The sequence below is a fragment of the Protopterus annectens genome, chromosome 16.part0 (assembly GCF_019279795.1).
Source record: "Protopterus annectens isolate FY-2018-M chromosome 16.part0, PAN1.0, whole genome shotgun sequence".
NCBI classification, from domain to species: domain Eukaryota; kingdom Metazoa; phylum Chordata; order Ceratodontiformes; family Protopteridae; genus Protopterus; species Protopterus annectens.
The window spans coordinates 284,513,975-284,536,721 of NC_056750.1; the positions used below are offsets into that span (position 1 = coordinate 284,513,975).

Genomic DNA, 22,747 nt, shown 5'->3' on the forward strand with positions numbered 1-22,747 from the left:
TCCATCTACTATAGCCTGGTTCAGAAACTACCTGACAGGCAACAATTTGTCCAGTGGCAAGGTGTACTGTCCCCTCAACTTCCTACCACTACAGGTGTCCCACAAGGCTCAATACTGGGCCCATTTCTCTTTTCTATATTCACCAATAATCTACATAACTCAACACAGCATGCCACACTTATTCAATATGCAGATGATTCGACTAATCTGCACAGACCCATCTCCAGCCATTCTGAAACAACTCACCCAGGAAACCTTTAACTCTGTAGAAAAAAGAATTTTTGATATCCAACTAATCCCTAAACCCCAATAAGACAATTATTATTTACCCCATAACAAATCAAAAAATGCTCCCCTCTCCTTCTCTATCACCTCTAAAAACGGCACTACCATGTCCCTTTCTGATCATACCAAACTGCTCGGCATTGAAATTGACAATAATCTTCACTTCAATGTCCCTATCTCACAAACCATCAAAAAGGTTCACAAAAAAATGGGCACACTATATAGGCACAAAAACTCTCTCAGACTAAGCAAGAGTCACCCTAGCACAGACTCACATATTGTCCACATCTCACAAACCATTAAAAAGGTTCACAAGAAAATGGGCTCACTATATAGGCACAAAAACTCTCTCAGACCAAGCAAGAGTCACCCTAGCACAGACTCACCTATTGTCCACACTAATGTATGTAGTTCTAATTTTCATCCACATCAGAAAAATAGATCTAGACAAACCAGAATCATGTTACAATAAGATCACCAAGTTTGCTAAACACACCTTCAGAACACATCACTGTGTTGCTCTAAGGGACCTAAATTGCCTAGAACTACAACTACTTAATTTCCACCAGCTAGTCACTGCCTACAATATTCTTAAATACCCTGATAAAACTCCATCACTAACCCAACTACTTACCCACTAGACAGCAAATCCCCCTCTCCGATCTAGTGACAAAATTTCTACTGTGTATCACTACAGCAAACAATACTGCAGGAAAAGCGCTATATTCCCACACCATTGCCAGAAACTGGAATTGCCTTCCACCTTTGCTGACCACTGCCTCCACCACCTCACATTTCAAAAACTCCCTCAAATCACATCTGATGAATACCTGGCTATGTCCTTGTATTACTTAAACTTTCCTACCTTTTTCTCCTCATAGCCATTCACCAATACCAAGTTAGTCAATGTAATCCTCTATGGGACTAAAACCCATTCAACAATACCATGCTAGTCACACACAGTGCAATGAAGAATTGTAATTAGCAGAGCCTGTAAGTAACTCCTAAGCACTACTTTTTGTAACTTCTCTGACTGCTGAAAAATGTCGTCTGCTTGCATTTTTAATGTGAATATCTGATTGTTGTGTTGTATAATGTACATGTTTGTTGTACTGCACTGTATAAAAATATATTTCTCTCTTGTTTAAGTTGAACCACTCTGCATAAAAATATTTTTCTCTTGCTTAACAATGTGGAGCTTTTTTCCCCAGGCTTCCGCTGTAAATGGACCTAGTCCAGTCGGAATTTCCCAGATAACAAATGTAAAACAAATATACACACACACACACACACACACACACACACACACACACACACACACACACACACACACACACACACACACACACACACAGTGCAATGAAGAAGAATTTGCCCCCTTCCTGATTTCTTATTTCTTTGCACGTTTGTCACACTTAAATGTTTTAGATCATCAAACAAATTTAAATATTAGACAAAGATACCCAAAGTAAAAACAAAATGAAGTTTTTTAAGTGATGATTTTATTTATTAAGGAAAAAAACTATCCAAATCTACATGGTCCTAAGTGAAAAAGTAATTGCCCCCTAAACCTAACAACTGGTTGTGCCACCCTTAGCGGCAACAACTGCAATCAAGTGTTTATGATAACTGGCAAGGAGTCTTTCACACCGCTGTTGAGGAATTTTGTCCCACTCTTCTTTGCAGAATTGTTTTAATTCAGCCATATTGGAGGGTTTCTAAACATAAACCGCCTTTTTAAGGTCATGCCACAGCATCTCAATTGGATTCAAGTCTGGACTTTGACTAGGCCACTCCAAAACCTTCATTTTGTTTTTTTAAGCCATTCAGAGGGGGACTTGCTGGTGTATTTTAGATCACTGTCCTGCTGCAAAACCCAAGTGCGCTTCAGCTTGAGGTCACAAACTGATGGCTGGACATTCTCCTTCAGAATTGTTTGGTAGAGAGCAGAATTCATGGTTCCAATCAATCACACCAAGTCGTCCAGGTCCAGAAGCAGCAAAACAGCCCCAGAGCATCACACTAACACCACCATGTTTGACTTTTGGCATGATGTTCTTTTTCTGAAATGGTGCATTACTTTTAGCCTAGATGTAAAGGGGCGCACATCTCCCAAAAAGTTCAACTTTTGTTTAGTCAGTCCACAGAATATTTTCCTAAAAGTCTAGGGTATCATCAAGATGTTTTTTGGCAAATGTGAGATGAGCCTTTATGTTCTTTTTGGTCAGCAGTGGTTTTCACCTTGGAACTCTGCCATGCATGCCATTTTTGTCCAGTCTCTTTCTTATGGTTGAGTCATGAACACTGACCTTAACTGAGGCAAGGGAGGCCTGCAGTTCTCTAGATGTTGCTCTGGGTTCTTTTGTGACCTCTTGGATGAGTTGTCGCTGCACTCTTGGGATAATTTCTGTAGGCCGGCCACTCCTGGGAAGGTTCACCACTGCTCCATGTTTTTCTCCATTTGTGGATAATGGCTCTCACCGTGGTTCGCTGGAGTCCCAAAGCTTTAGAAATGGCTTTGCAACCTTTTCCAGACTGATAGATGTCAATTACTTTGTTTCTCATCTGTTCCGGAATTTCTTTAGATCGCGGCATGATGTCTTCCTTTATGGGATATTTTGGCCTACTTCACTTTGTCTGACAGGTTCTGTTTAAGTGATCTCTTGATTCAACAGGTCTGGCAGTAATCAGGTCTGGGTGTGCCTAGTGAAATTGAACTCAACTTTCCCAAAAATGTGATTAACCACAGTTACTTCATGATTTAACAAGGGGGGCAATTACTTTTTCACATAGGACCATGTAGGTTTGGATATTTTTTTCCCCTTAATAAATAAAATCATCACTTAAAAACTGCTTTTGGTGTTTACTTGGGTTATCTTTGTCTAATATTTACATTTGTTTGATGATCTGAAACATTTACATGTGACAAACATGCAAAGAAATAAGAAATCAGAAAGGGGGCAAATACTTTTCCATTGCACTGTATACACACACACACACACACATATATATATATATACATATATATATATATATATATACACACACACATTATATATATATATATATATATATATATATATATATATATATATATATATATATATATATACACACACACACACACACACACACATACGTATATAATATAAATATATAAAAAAATAAATAAAATCTACAAGCTGCACTGAAGCTTAACTACTTCTTAGAGATACTTGCAAAATTTTTAGAAAATAGTGTACAAATCATATTATGGTGGAAGCTAGCTCCTAAGTGAAGGCCACAGATTCTGAAATCAACAGATTGTGGATTTAAGAATTTACTTTAAACAGAAGTAGGACATGCACTCCACTATTGTAAAAGGGAAGCAATTCTGTTCTTATGAATTTGTGAACTTTCATCAAAGCTGTCAGTCGGAATTAGAAAATGTAAAACACAAAAACCATACTATGTTTTATTAGAAACATCCAACATCTGCTACCACTGAGATGAAACACTGACCATTACATTTACAAAACTGCAACCAAACATATCAGTTTTACCTGCGACAATAGCTCCCCACCAAGGCATGCCAAGATCCACATGCAAGAACTCCAGGAAATTCTGAACCATTCCCACTGGTGTGTATCCCCCAAGACCCAGTTCTGTAAGGCTAATCTCTGGTACCGGTCCCATTATTTCAGGTAACGACAATGAAGGATTAAGAGGTGGCACTGTAGCTTCTGTGACAGGCGAAGCAGGGGTAACAGGTGATATTACTTCTGTAAGTGATGGAACCTAGAAGAGAATCAAAATGACTTATGGTTACTTCACATATCAACAAGTTATAAACAATGTTACGGCTATAAATTATTGCCCTTTGTTTAGCTAACAAACCTGAAGAACTCTAATCTAAAAATTAAATGCATACAACATATTTGCTGCTAAAAACTAATACAACTGTATTATGAAAGTTTGGTTATGGATCTATGGCAAATTGCTGACTCTCGGAATCACAGCTCATAAACAAAACAGGTGCATTTGTAATTACTGTTATTTTTTTTGTCATGTAATGAGGTGGGTAATGCTCATGCCCACCTCCATATTTCTGTTGCTTAATTACTAGAACTTGAAAGTTGTACAGTATGGGAGAAAGTTGTACAGTATGGGAGAAAAAGACAGACACCTACCTCCTTACACTCTCCAGTACAAAAGCAATTTTGCCTGTGTGTGTGCGCAACTGCCAATTCAGTGAACTAAAAAATCAGTTACTTTCTGATTAGCTGCAATTTGACCACATGCAATGTTCCCCTCATTACTTCTGCAGCAGAAAAGGTTTAGACCCAGTAAGTGAAAACATCTTTTTAGGTCTGGTTTGTGACCTCTGGTAAGTGAATTTCTACATCACAAAATACGCACATCAAAACTGAAAGCTGTCTGGCCGCTGGCAGATTGTCACCGTAGTACAGGCAGGTGCCCTGCCAAAGTCTTGTCTAGCAGTTCAGGAGTTGAAGTGCTGGCTGGCAGTAGAAGGGAATGAGAGACTGATGCCATTTCTCCTTCCTCAGTGGAGTGGAAAGTAGCTGCTTTAGTTGGATCACCTTCTAAATCAGTTGAGACTGTGAGGTTCCCACCACCATGTACTTATTTATGTAAGGGGGTAAAGCAATGGAGTCCACACAAAATTTTCCAAAGAATTCAAAATTTTCTGGGAACCAAAAAACCAAGGGACATCAAAAGAAACCAACAGTGCTAATAGAAAGGAGTAGTAAACCAAACAGTACATTGGGTTGACGTAAAAGAGCAATAACAGAAATTAACCCCCCCCCCAAAAAACATGTTTCATTTCTTCATTACAAAATACAGATTTTACTTACTATAAAGTATGTCATGTGATACATAATAAATTAATTCAGTCTAAGACTATGGGGTGAAAAAGCAAGTCTACCGATGAGAGATATCACTGCTGCCTGAAAGTACAGTTGTGTACACTTACCATAAATGTAGATGTTCGAGTGTATTCACTGTTGCTGTCATCACACTTGGGTTATCTGCCTGCAGGTAGCCCGCAGTCGACCCGGATACCAAAGACTTAGTATTTCTGTGTCAGATGCTGCCGCTCCAGGACTGACATCAGGTCGTCAGGGGTATAAAAACAGGGAGCTGATGCCACTACATCAGTTTTTCTTACCCCAAATGTCAGGAGTCCCCCAAATAGGGAGCTAAGTTATGGTGAGGAACACACCACCAGTAAAAAGTAAATACCAATACCTCTGAAAGGGGTGAGCAACAGCCAGAGAGAGGGGAGAGAGAGAGAGAAACCAGGGGGCTGGAGGGAGAGAAACCAGGGGGCTGGAGGGAGAGAAACCAGGACTGCAACAGTGAATACACTCGAACAACATTTATTGTTAGTGTACACAATTGTACTATGTTCTTCATGTTTCACTGTTGCAGTCATCAAACTTGGGTAGATTCCCAAAGATAAAGAAGGGTGGAGGCAGTCAAGAAGAGTTAGGACTGGCTAGTATGCCTTGCAGGACTGCAGATGCAAAACCTGCCCTGGATCTGGAAAAGATAGGCAGGTGGTAATGCTTGGTGAAGGTGTGTACAGAACTCCAAGTAGTAGCTTCCAGGATGTCCCTGGTAGGGACTCCCCTGAGAAATGCTGTAGAGGTAGAAGTTGCCCTAGTGGAATGTGTTCCGACTCCCTGAGGGGTTGGTTTCCTATGGTGCTTGTAGCAGAAATGAATGCAGTGTGCTATCCATTTGGAAATTGTTTGTTTTGCAATGGCCTTGCCCTCTGCTCCTGTTGCAAAGCTGATTAGTAACTGGTCAGATTTCCTGAAGGGCTTAGTCCTATCAAGGTAGAATCTGAGCTGTCTGTGCACGTCCAAGGAGTACAGGATCCTTTCCCCTTTATTTTGAGGATTAGGGAAGAAGGTTGGCAAATGGATGGATTGGTTGAGAGCCACACTGGACACCACTTTAGGCATAAAGGAAGGGTTAAGTCCGGAGGTAAACCCTGTCTGCATGGAAAATAATGAAGGCTTCCACAACCAAAAGTGCATGTAGCTCAGACACTCTTCTAGCTGAAGTGATGGCCAGAAGCAAGGCTGTTTTCCAAGAGAAGAATTTTAACTCTGCTGATGCTGCAGTTTCAAAGGGGGGAAGTGTGAGCTTTTCCAGTACAAAGTTAAGGTCCCAAGCAGGGGTGGGTGCTCTCCTTGGCGGCCTTAAGTTGTTTGGCCCTCTCAGGAACTGTTTGATAAGAGGGTGCAAGAAGAGAGGTGGCTCAGTGTTGTAATGAGCCAAAATGGCAGAGGCATGTATCTTAATGGAGGAGAAGGACAGGCCTTTGTGGAGTAGATCTGCTAAGTAATCCAGGATTAGAGGCAGGGAGGGCAGAGTTGTCATCTCCTTCAGATGGAATCCAGGAGGAGCACCTTTTCCACTTATCAGCATAGGATTTTCTTGTACTGGGTCTTCTGGCTTCAAGAAGGACGTCTAGCACCTGCTTGCTTAGGGTTACTGGGGGAGAATTCAAGGAATAAGCCAGGCTGCAAGCTTTAGGGTTTGCAGTTGCGGATGCAAAATCTGTCCCCCCTTGCTGAGAGAGCAGGGTTGGGCTCTGGTATAGGTGGCAGGGTGGCACCAGTGGCAGGCTGCGCAGGAGTGGGTACCAGTGCTGGCATGACCAGTCCGGAGCAATCAGAATTTTCCTTGGTCTGTCCTGTCTTATCTTGAGTAATACTCTTGAGAGAAGGGGCAGAGGGGGAAAGGCATAGATTGAGAGATTTACCCACTGAAAAGATAGGGCATCCACTTTCCAGGCCCTGCTGTGAGGATTCCTGGTGCAGAATTTGCTGAGCTGGTGGGTGCAGGGGGAGGCAAAGAGATCCACCTCTGGGGCCCCCCATTTCTGAATCAGAAGGTTGAAGGTGCTGGGTTTTAATTGCCACTCATGTGGGTCTAGGAGATTTCTGCTCAAGTCTGCCAGTAAGTTTGGTTTGCCTGGCAGGAACTGAGCTTGCAGATGGACTTGCATGTCCAAGGCCATGCTCCACAGGGCCATGGCTAGCCTGCAGAGTGGATTCCCCCCGCTTGTTGATGTACCACATAACTGTGGTGTTGTCTGTTTTTATTAGCAGGTGTCCTGGTGAGAGTAGGGACCTGAAAGCTGTCAGAGCATGCTGCACAGCTAGCATCTCTTTTTGGTTGATGTGCAGATGAATTTGACTTCGGCTCCAGTGGCCCTGAATGCACTTGCCATCCATGTGTGCTCTCCAGGCATAGTCTGATGTGTCTGTGGTTAGGGTCTGGGTAGCGTGGGGTTGAGTAAAGTGCACTCCCTTGTTGTGGGTGCATGCAGCTGCCCACCAAAGAAACTCTGTCCTTAGACAGGGTATGATAGGAATGACCGTATCCAGGTCCTAAGAATGTTGGCACCAAAGACTTTAAGTACCACTGAAGTTTCCTCATATGCAGTCTGGCATATGGAATTAGTAGGATGTATGAGGCCATGAACCCTAGGGCCTGCAGGATTTTCCTTGCGGATAGCTGGGTTCGGGTGGCCATTTGAGTAAAATAGTCTGTCAGATAGGCTTGTTTTTCTGAGGTGAGGAATGCCATCTGGGATGCTGTGTCCAAGCTTGCTCCCAGGAATACAATCTTTTGACTGGAGACTAGTTTTGATTTCTTTTCGTTGATGGTGTACCCCAGGGATGTTAGGTTTTTTTACAAATGTCAGGTGCTGCAACAGCATTTCCTGACTGTCCTCCTGAATCAGTCAGTCGTCTAAGTACGGTTAAATTTGGATATTTCTCTGCCTGCAGTAAGCAATGGCTGAAGCCAGGCATTTTATGAATACTCTGGGAGCAGTGGATAAGCCAAAGGGAAGTGCAGAGAACTGATAATGCATAGATCCGGCCCTGAAATGTAGATATTTCCTGCATGACTCCCTTATAGGGATGTGTAGATAGGCTTCTTTTAAGTCTAGGGTGACTAACCAGGCATCTTTGGCTAGCATAGGTAGAAGCTGCTGCAGGGTGAGCATTTTGAATTTTGGTACCACCAGGAATGTGTTGAGAATTGAAAGATCTAGGATTGGGCGCCAAGAGCCCTCTTTTCTGGGTACCAGGAAAAGTCTGAAATAGAATCCTTGACCTGTCTGTTCTACAGGAACAGGTTGAATTGCCCTGATAGAGAGCAGGGATAGAACTTGGTTTTGTGCCTCTGCCCACTGGTTTGCAGGAAGGTCTGGGAACCCTTTTGGGATTGGCAGTGTGTGGAAGTAAAATTTGTACCCATGGGATACAATGTTGAGGACCCATCGATCTTTTGTGATGGACATCCAATTTTTTGCATGAAGGGCAGGTTTTCCTCCTAGGGGCACAAGCAGTTGGCCAAAGGTGGGTAGTGGAGTAGAGAAGTCATTGTGAATTATTTCCGTAAGGGGGTGGTTAGCACTCCCTGCTTTGGAGGTGGTGGCACTCCATTGCTTAGATCTCTGCATACCCTGAGTCTGCAGTCTGGGGGGGGAGGGGTCCATTTCCCCTGGGTCTAGATTGAGGTGGGCTTGAGGGGGCTGGAAAGGACTAATGTTTCGATGGGCAATGCCTACTGAATCTAGGAGGATGTACTTGTAAGAATTCGTTGACTGTCTGCATAGATTTAGTTTTTTCTTCCATCTTTTTAAGAACCTCTTCTGCTTCGGTGCCAAACAGATTGTCCTTGGAGCGTCTAGTAACTTTGATTTGACATGGTCTGGCAAGGTCTGCTCCTTAAGCCAAGCATGCCTTCACAGTACAGAACCAGTGACTGCTGCTCTTCAAGATGCTTCTAGGGCGTCAAAGTCACACTGCAATGTATGCTTACTGACTTAGCTTGCAGAATGCAGAAGCTCTTGCAATTCTTTATTTTCTGCACAGTTGCTATTTTTTGTTCAATAAGTTCCATAATATGTTGTTGGTACTTCAGCATGTAAAACTGATAATTCAAAGCCCTAATGGTGAGAGTTGCAGAGGTATATACGTTCTTACCCCATCTATCCAAAGCGCAGGAATCCCTGTCCAAAGGAGTGGGATTCTTAGCTGTAGTTACTTTGATACCTTTAAGCCCCTGGGAGATGATCTCTGTCTCAGCAGTAGAATTTTTGAAAAGGAATTTCTGAGAGTCAGGTACTCTGTAGTACCTGTTTGGTTTCCTAGGAGCAGGGGGTAAAGTATCAGGAGTAAGACTGAATTCCATAAAGACATCATCCACAACTTCCAGGACTGGGGGTATTGCTAAAGGCCTATGTTGTGGGAAATCCAGAAACTCTCTGACTCTCTTTTTGGACTGAGGATAGCCTTGGCATTCCTAATGGAAATGCTCTCAAAGTATGTAAGGTTTCATCAAAAGAAAAGTCCTCTGGAGAAGAGGCAGAGGGAATGGATTCCTTTACATCTGAATCCTCATAAGCAGATAACGGCATGTCTTCATAAATCTGATACCTCAGAGTCGTCGGACTCTTGGTCTGTTGAAGATGCTGGGGACAGGTCTCTTTTTCTCTTAGTAGGGGAAGGCTGACTTCCCCTAATCAGCATAATAAGGTCTTCTGCCATTTTAAGCATTTGATGTTGTGGCAAGGGATCAGATGCATGCGCTTTGGTCATCAGTTTTCTAGACGTAGCATGTACTCTTGGCCTTAGAAACTCGGTAGTTTTAGACAGAACTGAAGACGTGAAAGAAGTTTGTTTATGTCAAACATCGGTAGTGTGAAGAACTTCCTCTGAAGCCGGTGCCTGCTCAGCAGCTGCAAACCCATCCAAGGTAGCGACATCCGCAGGTTCGATAGTCGAAGAGTCGTCTCGTGGCATACCAAACGGGTCTTGGTAGAGGCCTGTGAATCAACTGAAGCAGGCATCAGGGGCTGCGAAAACGCCTGAGTACCGGCGAACTGGCAACTACCTTAACGGATGCGTCATTGGCAGCTTTGGACCTGTGTGGTCTGTGTCTGTTTTTATCCTTACATTTTTTCAGAATATTGGTAGTCGGATGGCTTACAGAAGCCATTTCGGAATACGGAGATAGAGAACAAAAGAATTTAGTGACAATAAGGGCCTGATGATGAATAGTTCGGGCATTGAACAAGGCACAAAACTGACAGCGAGGTACATCGTGGTCTGGGCCTAAACAGGTGACACAGTAAGAATGGAAATCTCGGTGTGGTATTTGCTTTCCACAGGCAAGACAATTGTTAACTTTTTCTGACATCGGTTAGAGCAAGAAAAAAGGATCCCCAACAGGGTACTTAGCTTTAGAAGACTTCAGGATGATTCAATTCGTAAACGAAAACTCAGGTAGTGGCCGACCGGCACTCGTGCGAACTGCTTCTGCTTCGGACTCCTCGGTAAGAAAGACTGATGAAATGGCATCAGCTGCCTGTTTTTATACCCCTAATGACCTGACGTCAGTCCTGGAGCGACAGCATCCGATGCAGAAATACTAAGTCTCTGGTATTTGGGCTGACTGAGGGCTACCTGCAGGCAGATAACCCAAGTGTGATGACTGCAACAGTGAAACACGAAGAACACCAGCAGTTGCAGTTGGTGGTAATCTTGCTTGAACTTCTTAATAACCATATTGATTAGTTCATTCTTGCTTTCAAGAATTTCTGTTCAGTGGAAACTCCTCATGCATGTCCAGAAAAAAAAAGTACATCTGATATATTCCTATGCATATAACAAATGCTTGGATTCTTTTTCCTATACTGATGCTGCACTGCCCAGTGTTCCACCCTTCAGATGATATTAAATCGAGGTCCTAAGTTGGTCCGAGCTCAGGTGGATGTAAAAGATCCCATGGTACATAATAAAAGGAGCAGGGGAATTTCTGCGGTGCTCTAGTCAAATTTCCCTAAGTCGGTATGCATACAACTTCAGATCTCAAGGGTGCAGTTGGCGTAGTAGGGCTAAGCTGGTCAACATACTGTAAATAAATAAATAACTTGAACTCAGCCATGTTTTCACCCTTCATATTGTGCTAAATGACCTTTCCAATATGATAGGTACTACAGGTAACTTTACAGCAATAAGAATAGCTTGATGAAAAGTAGAAAAAAGATCAGTGTACTTCAGGTCCATTAAAGCCTTTTTGGCTAGCCTTGTATAGGCCCAATAGCCTAGTACCTACCTATGAACCTATTAAGTCAAGCCTTAATCCAACACATCATATCTGCTCACTACGAAATGTACTTGGACTTATCGTTCCATTTACAAAGATGCACAAGTATCTTTATACTAGAGACCAGTTGGCACAATGGCTAAGGTCTTCGCCTCCCATGCACAAGGTTAGATCCTGACCTCCTACCAATGCCTGTTTGGTGTTTGTACGTTCTCCCTGCGTCTATGTGGGGTTTCTCCCACATCCGAAAAACATGCTAAATGTTTCCATCTCAAACTCATCAACGAATGGAGCTGTGGGCAGCAGCACAGACTCCACATGATGCCCTGTAGGGGGAAGAGTTGTACAAGACCAACAGCTATGGGCATCTACTGTGGTGCGCAGTATCCTCAAGATAGGTGAACATGGATCAGAGACTGTGCGCAGTAGCAGGGCTAGCCACTCGGTGTAAAATATGGTTCTAGCTGGTTCAGTCATGTTGACTAATGTCACCAAAGTGGGCAAGGGCAGTTACCGGTGATAACTGGGTTGAGGACCCGGCCTACTCTGACCTACACCAGGGACCCTTGCTAACGGTGGGAAGGGTATATGTGCCCCCTATTGAACAGTGCGTGTCCACCATAAAGCCCAGTAGCCCTGGGTCAATAAGTTACTGGCCAGCCGGTGACTAGTTGCCCAGCCTGGGTTACCTAGGATAGCTCTGTTGAGAGAAAGCTGGATGAGTAAAACCAACCAACCTGCCAAACATGAACTGAGAACTGCTACGCTTAATGTAGGTTCACTAACAGGATGCAGCTTGGAAGTGGATGACATGATGACATGGAGGAGGCTGAACATCCTATGTATCCAAGAGACGAGATGGAAAGGCAGTGCAGCAAAGCCACTTGGCTTGGGGTCCAGGCTCTACTACTCAGGAGGGGGACAGGCCAGAAATGGTGTAGAAATTGTGGTGAGAGAGGCTTCAGAAGGCAGTTAGGGATATCATCAGAATTAATGACAGACTCATGGCAATCAGACTCCAATGTAATGATAGGGCAGTATTCCTAATCTCAGCCTATGTCCCACAGCAGGGTTGTGATAGTGAGGAAAAGAGTGCACTCAGACAGCAGTTGCAGGACCTACTAGACAATGCAAGGCAACATGAATTGGTGTTAATAATGGGTGACTTGAATGCACATATCACGATAGAACAGGATATGAGGACTACCTGGGTCCACATGGATGGGGCAAACAGGAATAAAGAAGGAGAAGACATTCTAGATTTCTGTCTGACAAATGGCTTGATAGTAGCCAACACGTGGTTCAGAAAGAGAGACATACAAGAGTAACCAACATGCAACTCAGGTAGGCTTCCTCCTATTAGGGAAAAGGGGGTCTTTATTATAAGCTCCAAGGTGTACTTACCCGAATACGTAAATGCCGACACGTCATCAAATCGTGAAAACATTGATCATCCTGAAGAGCGAAATCCAAAAGAACGAATCATCATGGTTGGCCCTTCTGTGGTATAGCTCTGTAAGGTAAGTGTGTGATAGTTACGGACCTTAGGGTTAGGGTGCGGGTAAAGTTAAGTGCATACATGGTAGTATATGCAAGATTTAGTGTAGGGTTTAGTTTAGGGTTAGAAGTAGGGTTTTGGTTAGTGTATGTATGTGCTTTATTTAGTTTGTTTAGGTAGGTAGTATGTAGCAGGCAGTGGGGTGCGACAACTATGACGGTTCAGTTTTTGAATTTCGCGGTTTAGGGCATTCGGTGTATTCGCAGTTCGCGGATTATGTGTCGGCATTTATGTATTCGGTTAAGTACACCTTCATGCTTTTAATATAGACCCAGGAAAAGGCACTGGGATAGAATCCATGATTGCAACGTTATCCTCAGAGAAACAGTTGCCCCACATCTTAAACCACTAGTTGCCACAATCAGCTGCAAACAGAGGTCAGAGAAGGCTCTAAGGTCAACAGAGACCAGGTTGAAGGCCTGGAAGTTGACTGGAGAAAAAGTACAACAGTTCAAGGAATTACTCCGGGCTCTAGCACCCCAAGAGGAGGAGGAAATAGGTGGAGTTGAACAAGAATGGCAGCCCCTAAAAGCAGCATGCGCCAGGATTACAGAAAAGATATGTGGCTGAGCCAGGTATGGAAATAAGGTACATAAGGAAAGCTGGTTGGGGAATGCAGAAGTCCAGGAAGTCATCAAAAGAAAGGAGTGTAGGAAGAAGTGGGAGACAGAAAAAACTGACCAGGCTAGGAAGGACTACTGGTTGGCTAACAAAGAAGTTACAATAGCAAAGAATAGGGCATCAGAGGCACTCTACTAACTTCTGGAAAGTGACTCAGTAAGTGGCACAAAGAAACTAAACCAGGTTGCAAAGCAAAGACAGAAAGATAAAGAAGACAGTCAGACACCCTTTATAAGGGAGGCCAGTAACAACCTGCTCACCAGTCCACAGGACATCAATGGCAAATGGAAGGAGTATTTCCAGCAGCTTCTGAATGAAGAAAACCCCCACAGAAGCTGTACTGCCTCAGAAACATCCTACGATAAGAGAAGAGGAGGACCCCACCCTAGAAGAAGTAAGAACAGCACTAAGGAAAATGAAGTCAGGGAACGCAGCAGGGTCAGATGAGGTCACAGCAGATATGATAAAGATGCTGGGTGAGACAGGGGAGAAATGGCTCCTGAGGTTACTCACAGCAGTGTGGAGAGAAATGCATATCCCAGATGAATGGATAATAAGCATACACATGCCAGTGTATAAGAACAAAGGGGACATCCACAACTGTGGGCAGTACAGAGACATCAAACTCCTATCACATGCATGAAAGTTCTGGAGAGGTTGATTGAGAAATGGATACGCAGAGTAGCAAAATGTAAGGTGGGAGATGAGCAATTTGGATTCAGATCAGGATGCAGCATAATTGACCCGATGTTTGCATTGAGACAGATATTTGAGAAGAAGCTAGAGATGAGGAGAGAGTCCAACTGGGCATTCCAAGACTTGGAGAAAGGATATGACAAGGTCCCAAAAAAGCTGATCTGGGTAGTAATGCGGTGATTTGAAGTCCCAGAAACACTGGAAGAATTAGTACAGGCTATGTACAAGGTCCCAATGACTCAAGTATGAACAGTGTTCGGCCTCACAGATGGGTTCCCAGTGGGAGTGGGTATGCACCAGGGTTCAGCTATGAGCCCACTGCTGTTCATACTGGTGATGGACTACATTAGCAAACAGGTCGGAGGGGGCAGATCAACAGAGTTGCTGTATTCAGACGATGTGGCATTACAGGCAGACTTTGAGCTGGAATTTCAGCAAAGGATAGGAGAATGGAATGCAAAACTTGAAGGCACATGGAATGAAACTAAGCAAGGATAAGACAGTGGTAATGGCAGCAAACTGTGGAAATCAGGTGAAGCTGATAAAACAGATAGAAGGGAAAATAGTGGAACAGGTAAACAGCTTCAAGTATCTGGGAGGGGTTGTTGAGGAGGTCAAAGCTAGAATCAGAGGGGTTGCAGCCAATTGGCACAGAGTGTCTGGTGTAGTCTATGAGAGAAGAATTCCAAGGAAGCTGAAAAGTAAGGTGTACGAGAGTGGTGCGGCTAGTACTACTGTATGGTACAGAAACCTGGGCAGTAAAGGCAGAACACTTGAAGACAATAGAGCCGATGGAAATTAAGTGCCTGAGAAAGGTGGTAGGATGCACACTGTGGGACAGAAGATGAAATGAGAACATAAGAGCAGAAGCCAAGGTAGCTCCAGTTGCAGAAAAGATCAAAGAGAACAGATTACTGTGGTTTGGATATGTGCAGAAAAGCAGACGACAACCTGGTGAGGAGGATTTGGGACAGACAGGAAGAAGGTAAGAGGAAGTGAGGACGTCTAACAAAGAGGTGGATGGATTGTGTGAAAGAAATGTTATCTCTATATAATGTAGTTTTCAGCACATGAATGTAAACTGAGGATGAAGGTTGTAAGTCCAGTGACAAAATATCTGTATTAAGGAGAAATAAAGTGGATGTTTATTTCAAGATATGACAACTCAATAAAAAAGTACACAGTGTACTAAGACAACGTTAAGCACACCCACATAGAACACTGAGGATAATGCAAAGTTGGCAGTTAAGGCATAAGAACTAAATCAACTTCTACCAGTCAATGAGAGGCTAGCACTCAGTCCACCAATTAGATTCTATTATGAAGCTTTTAGATAATAACACCACTGTATTTAGCTACAAAATGCATCTAAGAAAACTACTAACCTCAGAGCATCCAAGTGCAGCATGCCTCTGAATTTCACACCAAAGCTTTACCAACCTAAAAGCATAACCCTGTGGCCCCGATGTGATGCAAATGAAAAAAAAATTATCAGAGGAACTATTTAGGATTCTGAAGTACTCTAGACCATTAATGTGTGTGCATGAGTAGAAGTTCACAAAACATGCTCAGCTGAAACTGGGTAATAAGAAATTTCAGACTGCATCAGTGAACACCTCTAAATGTATCAGTGTAGTGTTTATCTGTAAAAAAGACCACATACCAGTCTCCCTTTGCTAGCTCATTACCACCTTTTCAGAGAGTAAAGGGAAGATCAGCCAAAAAAAAAAAAAACCATTAAGGATTTTTACTCTATTCTTAGGGGTTTCAGTGCAGCACTATGCTTAATTTGATCCCACATAGTTGCTCGAACATTTGTCATTTTAGCTAAAGCATAACGCAAAGGGAAAAAAAGTTTTCTCTCAAAAAATATTGAAAATTGTTACTTCTTATGTAATAACCAAGAACCAAGTAAGGTCACAGTGTAGTAAATAAACTTTTCTGTACTCCAGCCTTTATTATCCACAAACATACATACTTTCTTTATTCAATTGGAATGTCATCAGAAAAGATTAAACATTTTCTATTCAGGAAATACCCAAAGCCAACATCAACATATTAATATATGCAGTTTCTTTAAATGTACTGATTGCTGATGTTGGCTTTGGGTATTTAAAGAACTGAAAACAAAATTTAATTTATTCTGATGAAATTCTGTTTAAATAAGGAACGAAAGTGCTAAATGTTTGTGGACAAAGGATGGAGTACTAAGAAGCATGTTTTTGTTAGTTAATTCTGATGTAATGACAACTCAGTAAGCATATTCTAGATCATTACTGTACTCTGCAAGTTAAGCAAAATATAGCACAACACCAACAGAAAACCTTGAATTCTCCTTGTGAGGAACTTCTGTGATCTCTCCAATTACTGCAAGAGGCATTGTACTGAATTACTGGTCAGATAAAGAAAGAGTACAGGGAAGTTGTAACTTCTTTTTTTCTGGAAGCAATGCCCTTACTTGTGAGATGAGCAAGATAGAATACCCTTAGCACTGTGGAGAAAAGGTGATCACAGGTAAGGTTGCTGTCAATCTGTGTTCCCAGGTCTCTCACCATTGAGTGCATGCTTAGGGTGTTTCTACTGATGTGCTAGTTAGCAGAACATTACTCTTACAGAAAAGGAGTACAATATATTTTTTGCATATAGTTTAAGGCCGTGATTTTGCAACCAATCATTTGTTTGTGTAATATCTGTTGTAGGACCTTGACATCATTTGGAGATTCTATGACTGCTCCCAGTTTGCACTCATCAGCTTTGTCAGCCACAGACTTTTAGTTTTTGCTTGTACTTCGGTGAAATAAATTCCGAACGGTAGAGATCCCATGACTGATCTCTGTGGAACACCACTGTTTACGGGTCTGCTGATGGAGGTAAATTCCCCTATTTTGACTGTATGGGTTGTACAAGTGAGCCAGTTAGTGACCCACCTAACAATACAAGGGGTGATACCTAGCTGGGTGAGTTTGTCAATAATGCCCGAGTGGTGAATAATTTCAAAAGCCTTGGCCAAGTCCAGGTAGGCTGTATGCACAGTTTCCCCTCATCCAGGGCTCTGGTGACTGTCTCGAAGAAGTCCATCAGGTTTAACAGGCATGACCTCTCTTTGACAAATCCATACTGAGTAAGGTCAAGTGTTTGGAGATTACCTATACCTAACAGGTCTATAGTTCATGGGGTCAGTGGAAGCACCACCCTTGTGCAAGGGGATAACAGTGGCAGTTTTCCATTCAGCTGGGATGAAAACTGTGCTTAGACTATGACTGAAGAGTTCCCAGTGGTGTTGCTAATTCTTGTTGGAGCCCGTGTAGGACACTGCCTGGGATGTTATCAGGTCCACAGATGCTGTCTTTTTGGCCTTGGAGAGGGCATTTACGACCTGCTCTCTAGAGATCCAATGTGGGAGACAGGTAGAAGGAATGTCATGGGGTATGTGTGGTGGGATAGGGGAGTGAAGTTTTCACAGAACCTGTTGGCCAACAAGTTAGCTATATCCATAGGCGCAGTATATGCATTATCATTAATTACCAGATAGGCACAAATCTGGGCCTTTCCTTTTAGGTTATGGATGCAACTAAACGCCTTATGGTTGTCCTTAACTGATGCTAATTTGGATTCATAGTTTGTTTTGGAGGAGTTCACAAGAAGTCGTATTTGCTTGTTTAAGCTGAGGAGGGAATGTTTCCAGTTTAGGGCACGCTCCCTGTTATGTTTGGACAGCAATTTCTTCCTCTTATTGTAAAGCCTGTTAATGGCAGTTGTCCACCAGACAGGTTTGCTCTTCCTTGAAGAGCATGTTTTGGTCCTATTGGGTACGGACGAATCAATGCAGTTATATAGGTGTTTGTAGAAAGCATTGCTGTAGGACTCTGCATAGCTGCCAGTTACATCCGAGGGGGGAGGTGCAGTGAATCTATTTATACCATCCCTTAGAAGGATATAATCTGCATTGAGAAGTTTTTTTTTTTTTTTTTTTAGTTTAGTTGCTGTTGGGTTGTCCAGTGTGACAGTTGCTTCGAATGAGACTGATTTGTGATTAGATCTGATAATGGAAGACCTTAAGGGTGGGGGTGCTACAGCGATCCCTCATATTGGTAAAGCACCAGATCCAAGATGCTGGCACCCCCTAATTAGGGTGTCCACCAATTGGTCCAGGATGTTGGGAGTTAATGAACTCCAGGAACGTTTGGGCAAGTGAGTCTGACCAAGAGTAATATACCCAGTCAACGGATGGGTAATCACCCAGAACCATGGTGTTCCGGTATATCTTGATGGATTCCAGTAGATCCAAGCAGGCAGAGTGGATGTCCTGATTCATGGAGGGGGTCCTGTAGCTGGCAATTACTTGAATAGGTATCCTACCAACAGTTAGCTGTATCTGAAGTGTTTCTAGGGAATCATACTGTTTAACCAATCTAGAGATGTATCTATAAGGAATATTGATACACCACCTCCTTTAGTTTTCACGCCTTCCATTCGTGGTCTGAACATGTAGTAGAAGATATAACCCTGTATGGCTGGGGTGCTCTCCACCGTCTTGAACCAGGTCTCCGTGACTGCACAGATCTCAGCATCTTCCAAGGTGAGGACTGCTGTTTCATGCTAAGACTCTTACCATTTAGCAGCATAACCTTGAGGTTGTTTTTTATGAAATTTTTACGTTGGGGAATTTTGTCTTTGTGACATCACATAAATAAGGCACTACAGGGATGGCAAGAGCTTTTGGCAGTAGCCAAAATCCCAGGAGTTTCAGATGAAGACCATCTCTGGCAAAGCACTGAGGTCTATCAATCATGTCACCCTAAGCTGACAGAAACTGGATACCCTTAGAATGATGCCAGAAACTAAGGCAATTATTGATGTCAATTATTTTCTGTTTATATTGTGGTATCATCCTAGGCGAGAATAATATGCTGCTCAATGCTAGGGACACACCTGCCTGTGACACATAATCAGAGAGCTCAATCATGTCTCTCCTCATGTAGTCCAGGGAGGTACGTCTCAAGTCGTTCACACCAACATGTACTATGACATGAATCACAACGGCACTTGCTGTTGAGAGACTCAGGGGCCTGACTGATCTGACGAATGCTGGCACCAGAAAGACAGCTGACCATGACTTTCTCCTTTTTTAAGACTGATCAGATTCCACTGCTTTTCTGGCACTTTCACTACATCTCATAGCAATATTTAGGATCACAAACACTTCGGTAGAAGCAATGGACAGATTACATCTTTAAAGATGTGATACCAGGCAGTGTTCTCTGCAAAGGAATTTTTAAACTAATTGCCAGCTCTGAGATACGAATTCTGGATAACTTGCTCAATTTAGAGGTTTTGCAGGAATTTAAACATAATGCTGGAAACTTGGTGTCTTTAAATTAATAGTTTGTCTATGGAAATTCCAGCTCAAACCAATTTGTGTACAGGCAGCCATAGTAAGAAAATACACATTGCTTTTGTGTGTGTGTGTGTGTGTGTGTGTGTGTGTGTGTGTGTGTGTGTGTGTGTGTGTGTGTGTGTGTGTGTGTGTGTGTATACTTGGTCCATCACTATCCCCCCCCACCCTGTGGATGCTTTTGAGGGTGAGCTGAGTTATCACTTGCAAGGAAGCAATATGCAACACAAGCCTAGTACCACTACACATCTGGCCCTCTTACAAGGAGCTGTTCTTTGCCCTCATCCTAAACAGAATTCCCCTAGTTAAAAAAAAAAGGGAAAAAAAATCTTCTCATCTGCAGAATGCCATTCCCTTCTCAAATCTACAATAATCAACGGGGAGAGGTAATGAAGATCAGCTGCAGTTGTGATGGGGGGGGGGGGGGATGGGGGGGCAAAAGAGAACAAAGAAAATCAAACTGCCAAGATCTGCAGGATGAAGTCTGCCTGTAGATATATGCCTTAACCCTTGGTGCTGTACTTGCAGAATTAATAAGAGTGTTCAATCAGTTAACAGTTTTAAAAGTATGAGACTCTTAACAGCAACCCCTGGTATATAGAAAATTAATGTGTAAACTTGGGGAGTACAAATCCTAAGTCTGACGCTGCCATCTCTGAGTAACCCCTTTCCTACTGGCATCAATATATCCATTGGGGTTATGCAGGATGAAGATTGTCTTGCCCTTCCCTTAACAAAAAAAAAAAAAAGAAACAAAAAGTTTTAAAGGAGAACAGCGATCATTCAGTGTTCTATACTTTTTTTTCTGTAACTCTGGGATTCACAATTACAGGTCTTGGAACTGCAACTGAAAGCTGTTTATTCATATTCAGACTGTCTATTTCATGTTTAACGTAAATGCCCTAACTATATGTTCCCACAATAAGAAGCATACCAAAATTTTCCTGACGAGAAAGCTCAAATGTAAATTTATACCTTATACTAAAATTTTAATGTACAGCTGCATGGACTTTTTTGTCTCACAAAGCATACTGATCACTGAGAAGTCTAGGACCATAAATGAATGTACACATGAATGCTATCAATGGGAGATATTTGTTAATTCACTTGTCCATTGATGCACCTTGCTTAGGAAGCTGTTCCACCCCCCCCCCATATCCCACCGTTCATTTTAACATGTTAGAACATCTCAGTTTTAACCTCCATTATCTCTTTTGACAAGGCATCCCAGCATCTATAAAACAGTACTTCCTTACAGCCACTGTAAATGCTTCTCTCCTACAGCATGCTATATCCCTTCCCCTTTATACTTCAACTCTGCCTCCATCACCTGCCCAGAGATCACTCTAGACAGCCAAATCACATTCCATTCATCAATTCCTTATTCCACACTGTACACTAAATGTCTGCATCTCTGTACACCGTTTAACATTTCCATTTGTCTCATCACCCTGAATGCCTTTTTCTGCATTTCCAGTAAATTTCATTACATAAGGTTTCCAGAAATGTACTCAATAATGTGAACACTTCTCTGCATGTTTATTTGTAATTCATCACTACCTTTTATGCTGTTCTGCATTGTTCATTCTCAGTGTGAGTACTACCATACAAGTTCTTTATCACCTCTACAACTTTGTTCCCTATACCTCTAGCATGTACTTCCTTCTAAAAAGCTTACTATGCAGTTGCTAGCAGTAATCATTTATTTGCCTGCCCTGTGATCTTCTTGAGGTCTCAAAGTTACCAATCTGTCACAATTATCCCCACTTCTATATCATTTGCCATTACACTGATTTTTGTTTATACCCAATTCCGATCCAGTTCATAGGTAGGTACTAGGCTATTGGCCCAAGGGCCAACGTAAGCCTATCCAACAAGGTTCCCTGGTTTACGCCACCCAAGAAAGTTATTTTCCTGTGCCACTGTCGAATTTCCTATTTCCCGTCCACTCAAGATTTTTCTTGTAAAGTGCTAATGAAGAACTTTGCTTGACATAGATGGGTAGCCTGTTCCACAGTATGAGAAGTCTCTGGGACAGGAATCTATCCCTCCAGCATGTCCTGTTCATTGTGGTGACAAGGTTTAGGTCCCTAGAGCGTGTAGCTCGGAGGGATTAGGATTTCTTTAGGTGTAGCATGTCCAACAGCTCTGAGTTTGACATAACTTTATATGTTAAGCAGAGATCACCTCGGAGTAGGCGATATGCTACGGAGTAAAGCTGGAGTTTTTTGAGATGGTCAGTGTAGGGCATTTGTTTGAGGCCAGTAATCCTCTTTGTGAGGTACTACTGTGGCCTTTCTAGCTGCTGCAGATGTCTTGTGAGGTACATTCCAAAAGGGGCATGGTACTCTATAATGGGCCTAATGAGTGTCGAGTAGAGAGGAACAATGACCTCTTTTTTCCTGGATGAGAACCCTTTTATGATGAGGTGTACCATGTAGAAGGACTTCCTGACTACTGTGGCGATGTGACTATCAAAGGAGAGACTACTGTCCACCTGGGTCCCAAGGTCTCTCATCGCACATTCGGTGTTAAGTAGATTGCTGCCTATGTGGTAGTTCATGGGTACAGAGTTTTTACCAAAGGGGAGGACACTGCACTTTTTGGCACTGAGCTTGAGGCCATGGCTCTGAAACCAGGCATCTGTCTCAGCGAGGCCCTTCTGTAGGATGTCCACATCATTTGGGACTTGACTATGGCTCCTAGTTTGCAGTCATCTGCAAACTTCGTTAGCCTGTACTTCAGAGAAGTAGATACCAAACAGGAGAGGTCCCAGGACGGAACCCTGTGGTACTCCACTTGTCACTGCTTTGAGGTCAGATTTGGTGTCTGTAACTTTTACAGTGTGGGTTCCGTCAGTGAGCCAGTTGGCAACCCATCTGTGGCATGAGGATTTATACCTAGTTTAGTGAGTTTAGCTATAATTCCAGATGGGGGATGGTGTCGAAAGCCTTGGCAAGATCAAGATAGGCTGTGTGAACCACCTTGCCCTCATCTACGGCTTTGGTGACTGCCTCAAAGAAGTCAATCAGGTTCAGGAGACATGATCT

At 42.8% G+C, this 22,747-nt stretch overlaps 1 protein-coding gene across 2 annotated transcripts in view; it reads right to left on the reverse strand.

The window, feature by feature from the left end:
* The window catches only part of OXA1L (OXA1L mitochondrial inner membrane protein), a 634,732-nt gene that overhangs the window by 505,648 nt on the left and 106,337 nt on the right, over nt 1-22,747 (reverse strand). For both annotated transcript variants that reach the window (XM_044058379.1, XM_044058378.1), the window contains one exon: nt 3,828-4,062. In XM_044058379.1, coding sequence (XP_043914314.1) covers nt 3,828-4,062 — 235 coding nt within the window. The remainder of the gene's footprint in view (nt 1-3,827; nt 4,063-22,747) is intronic.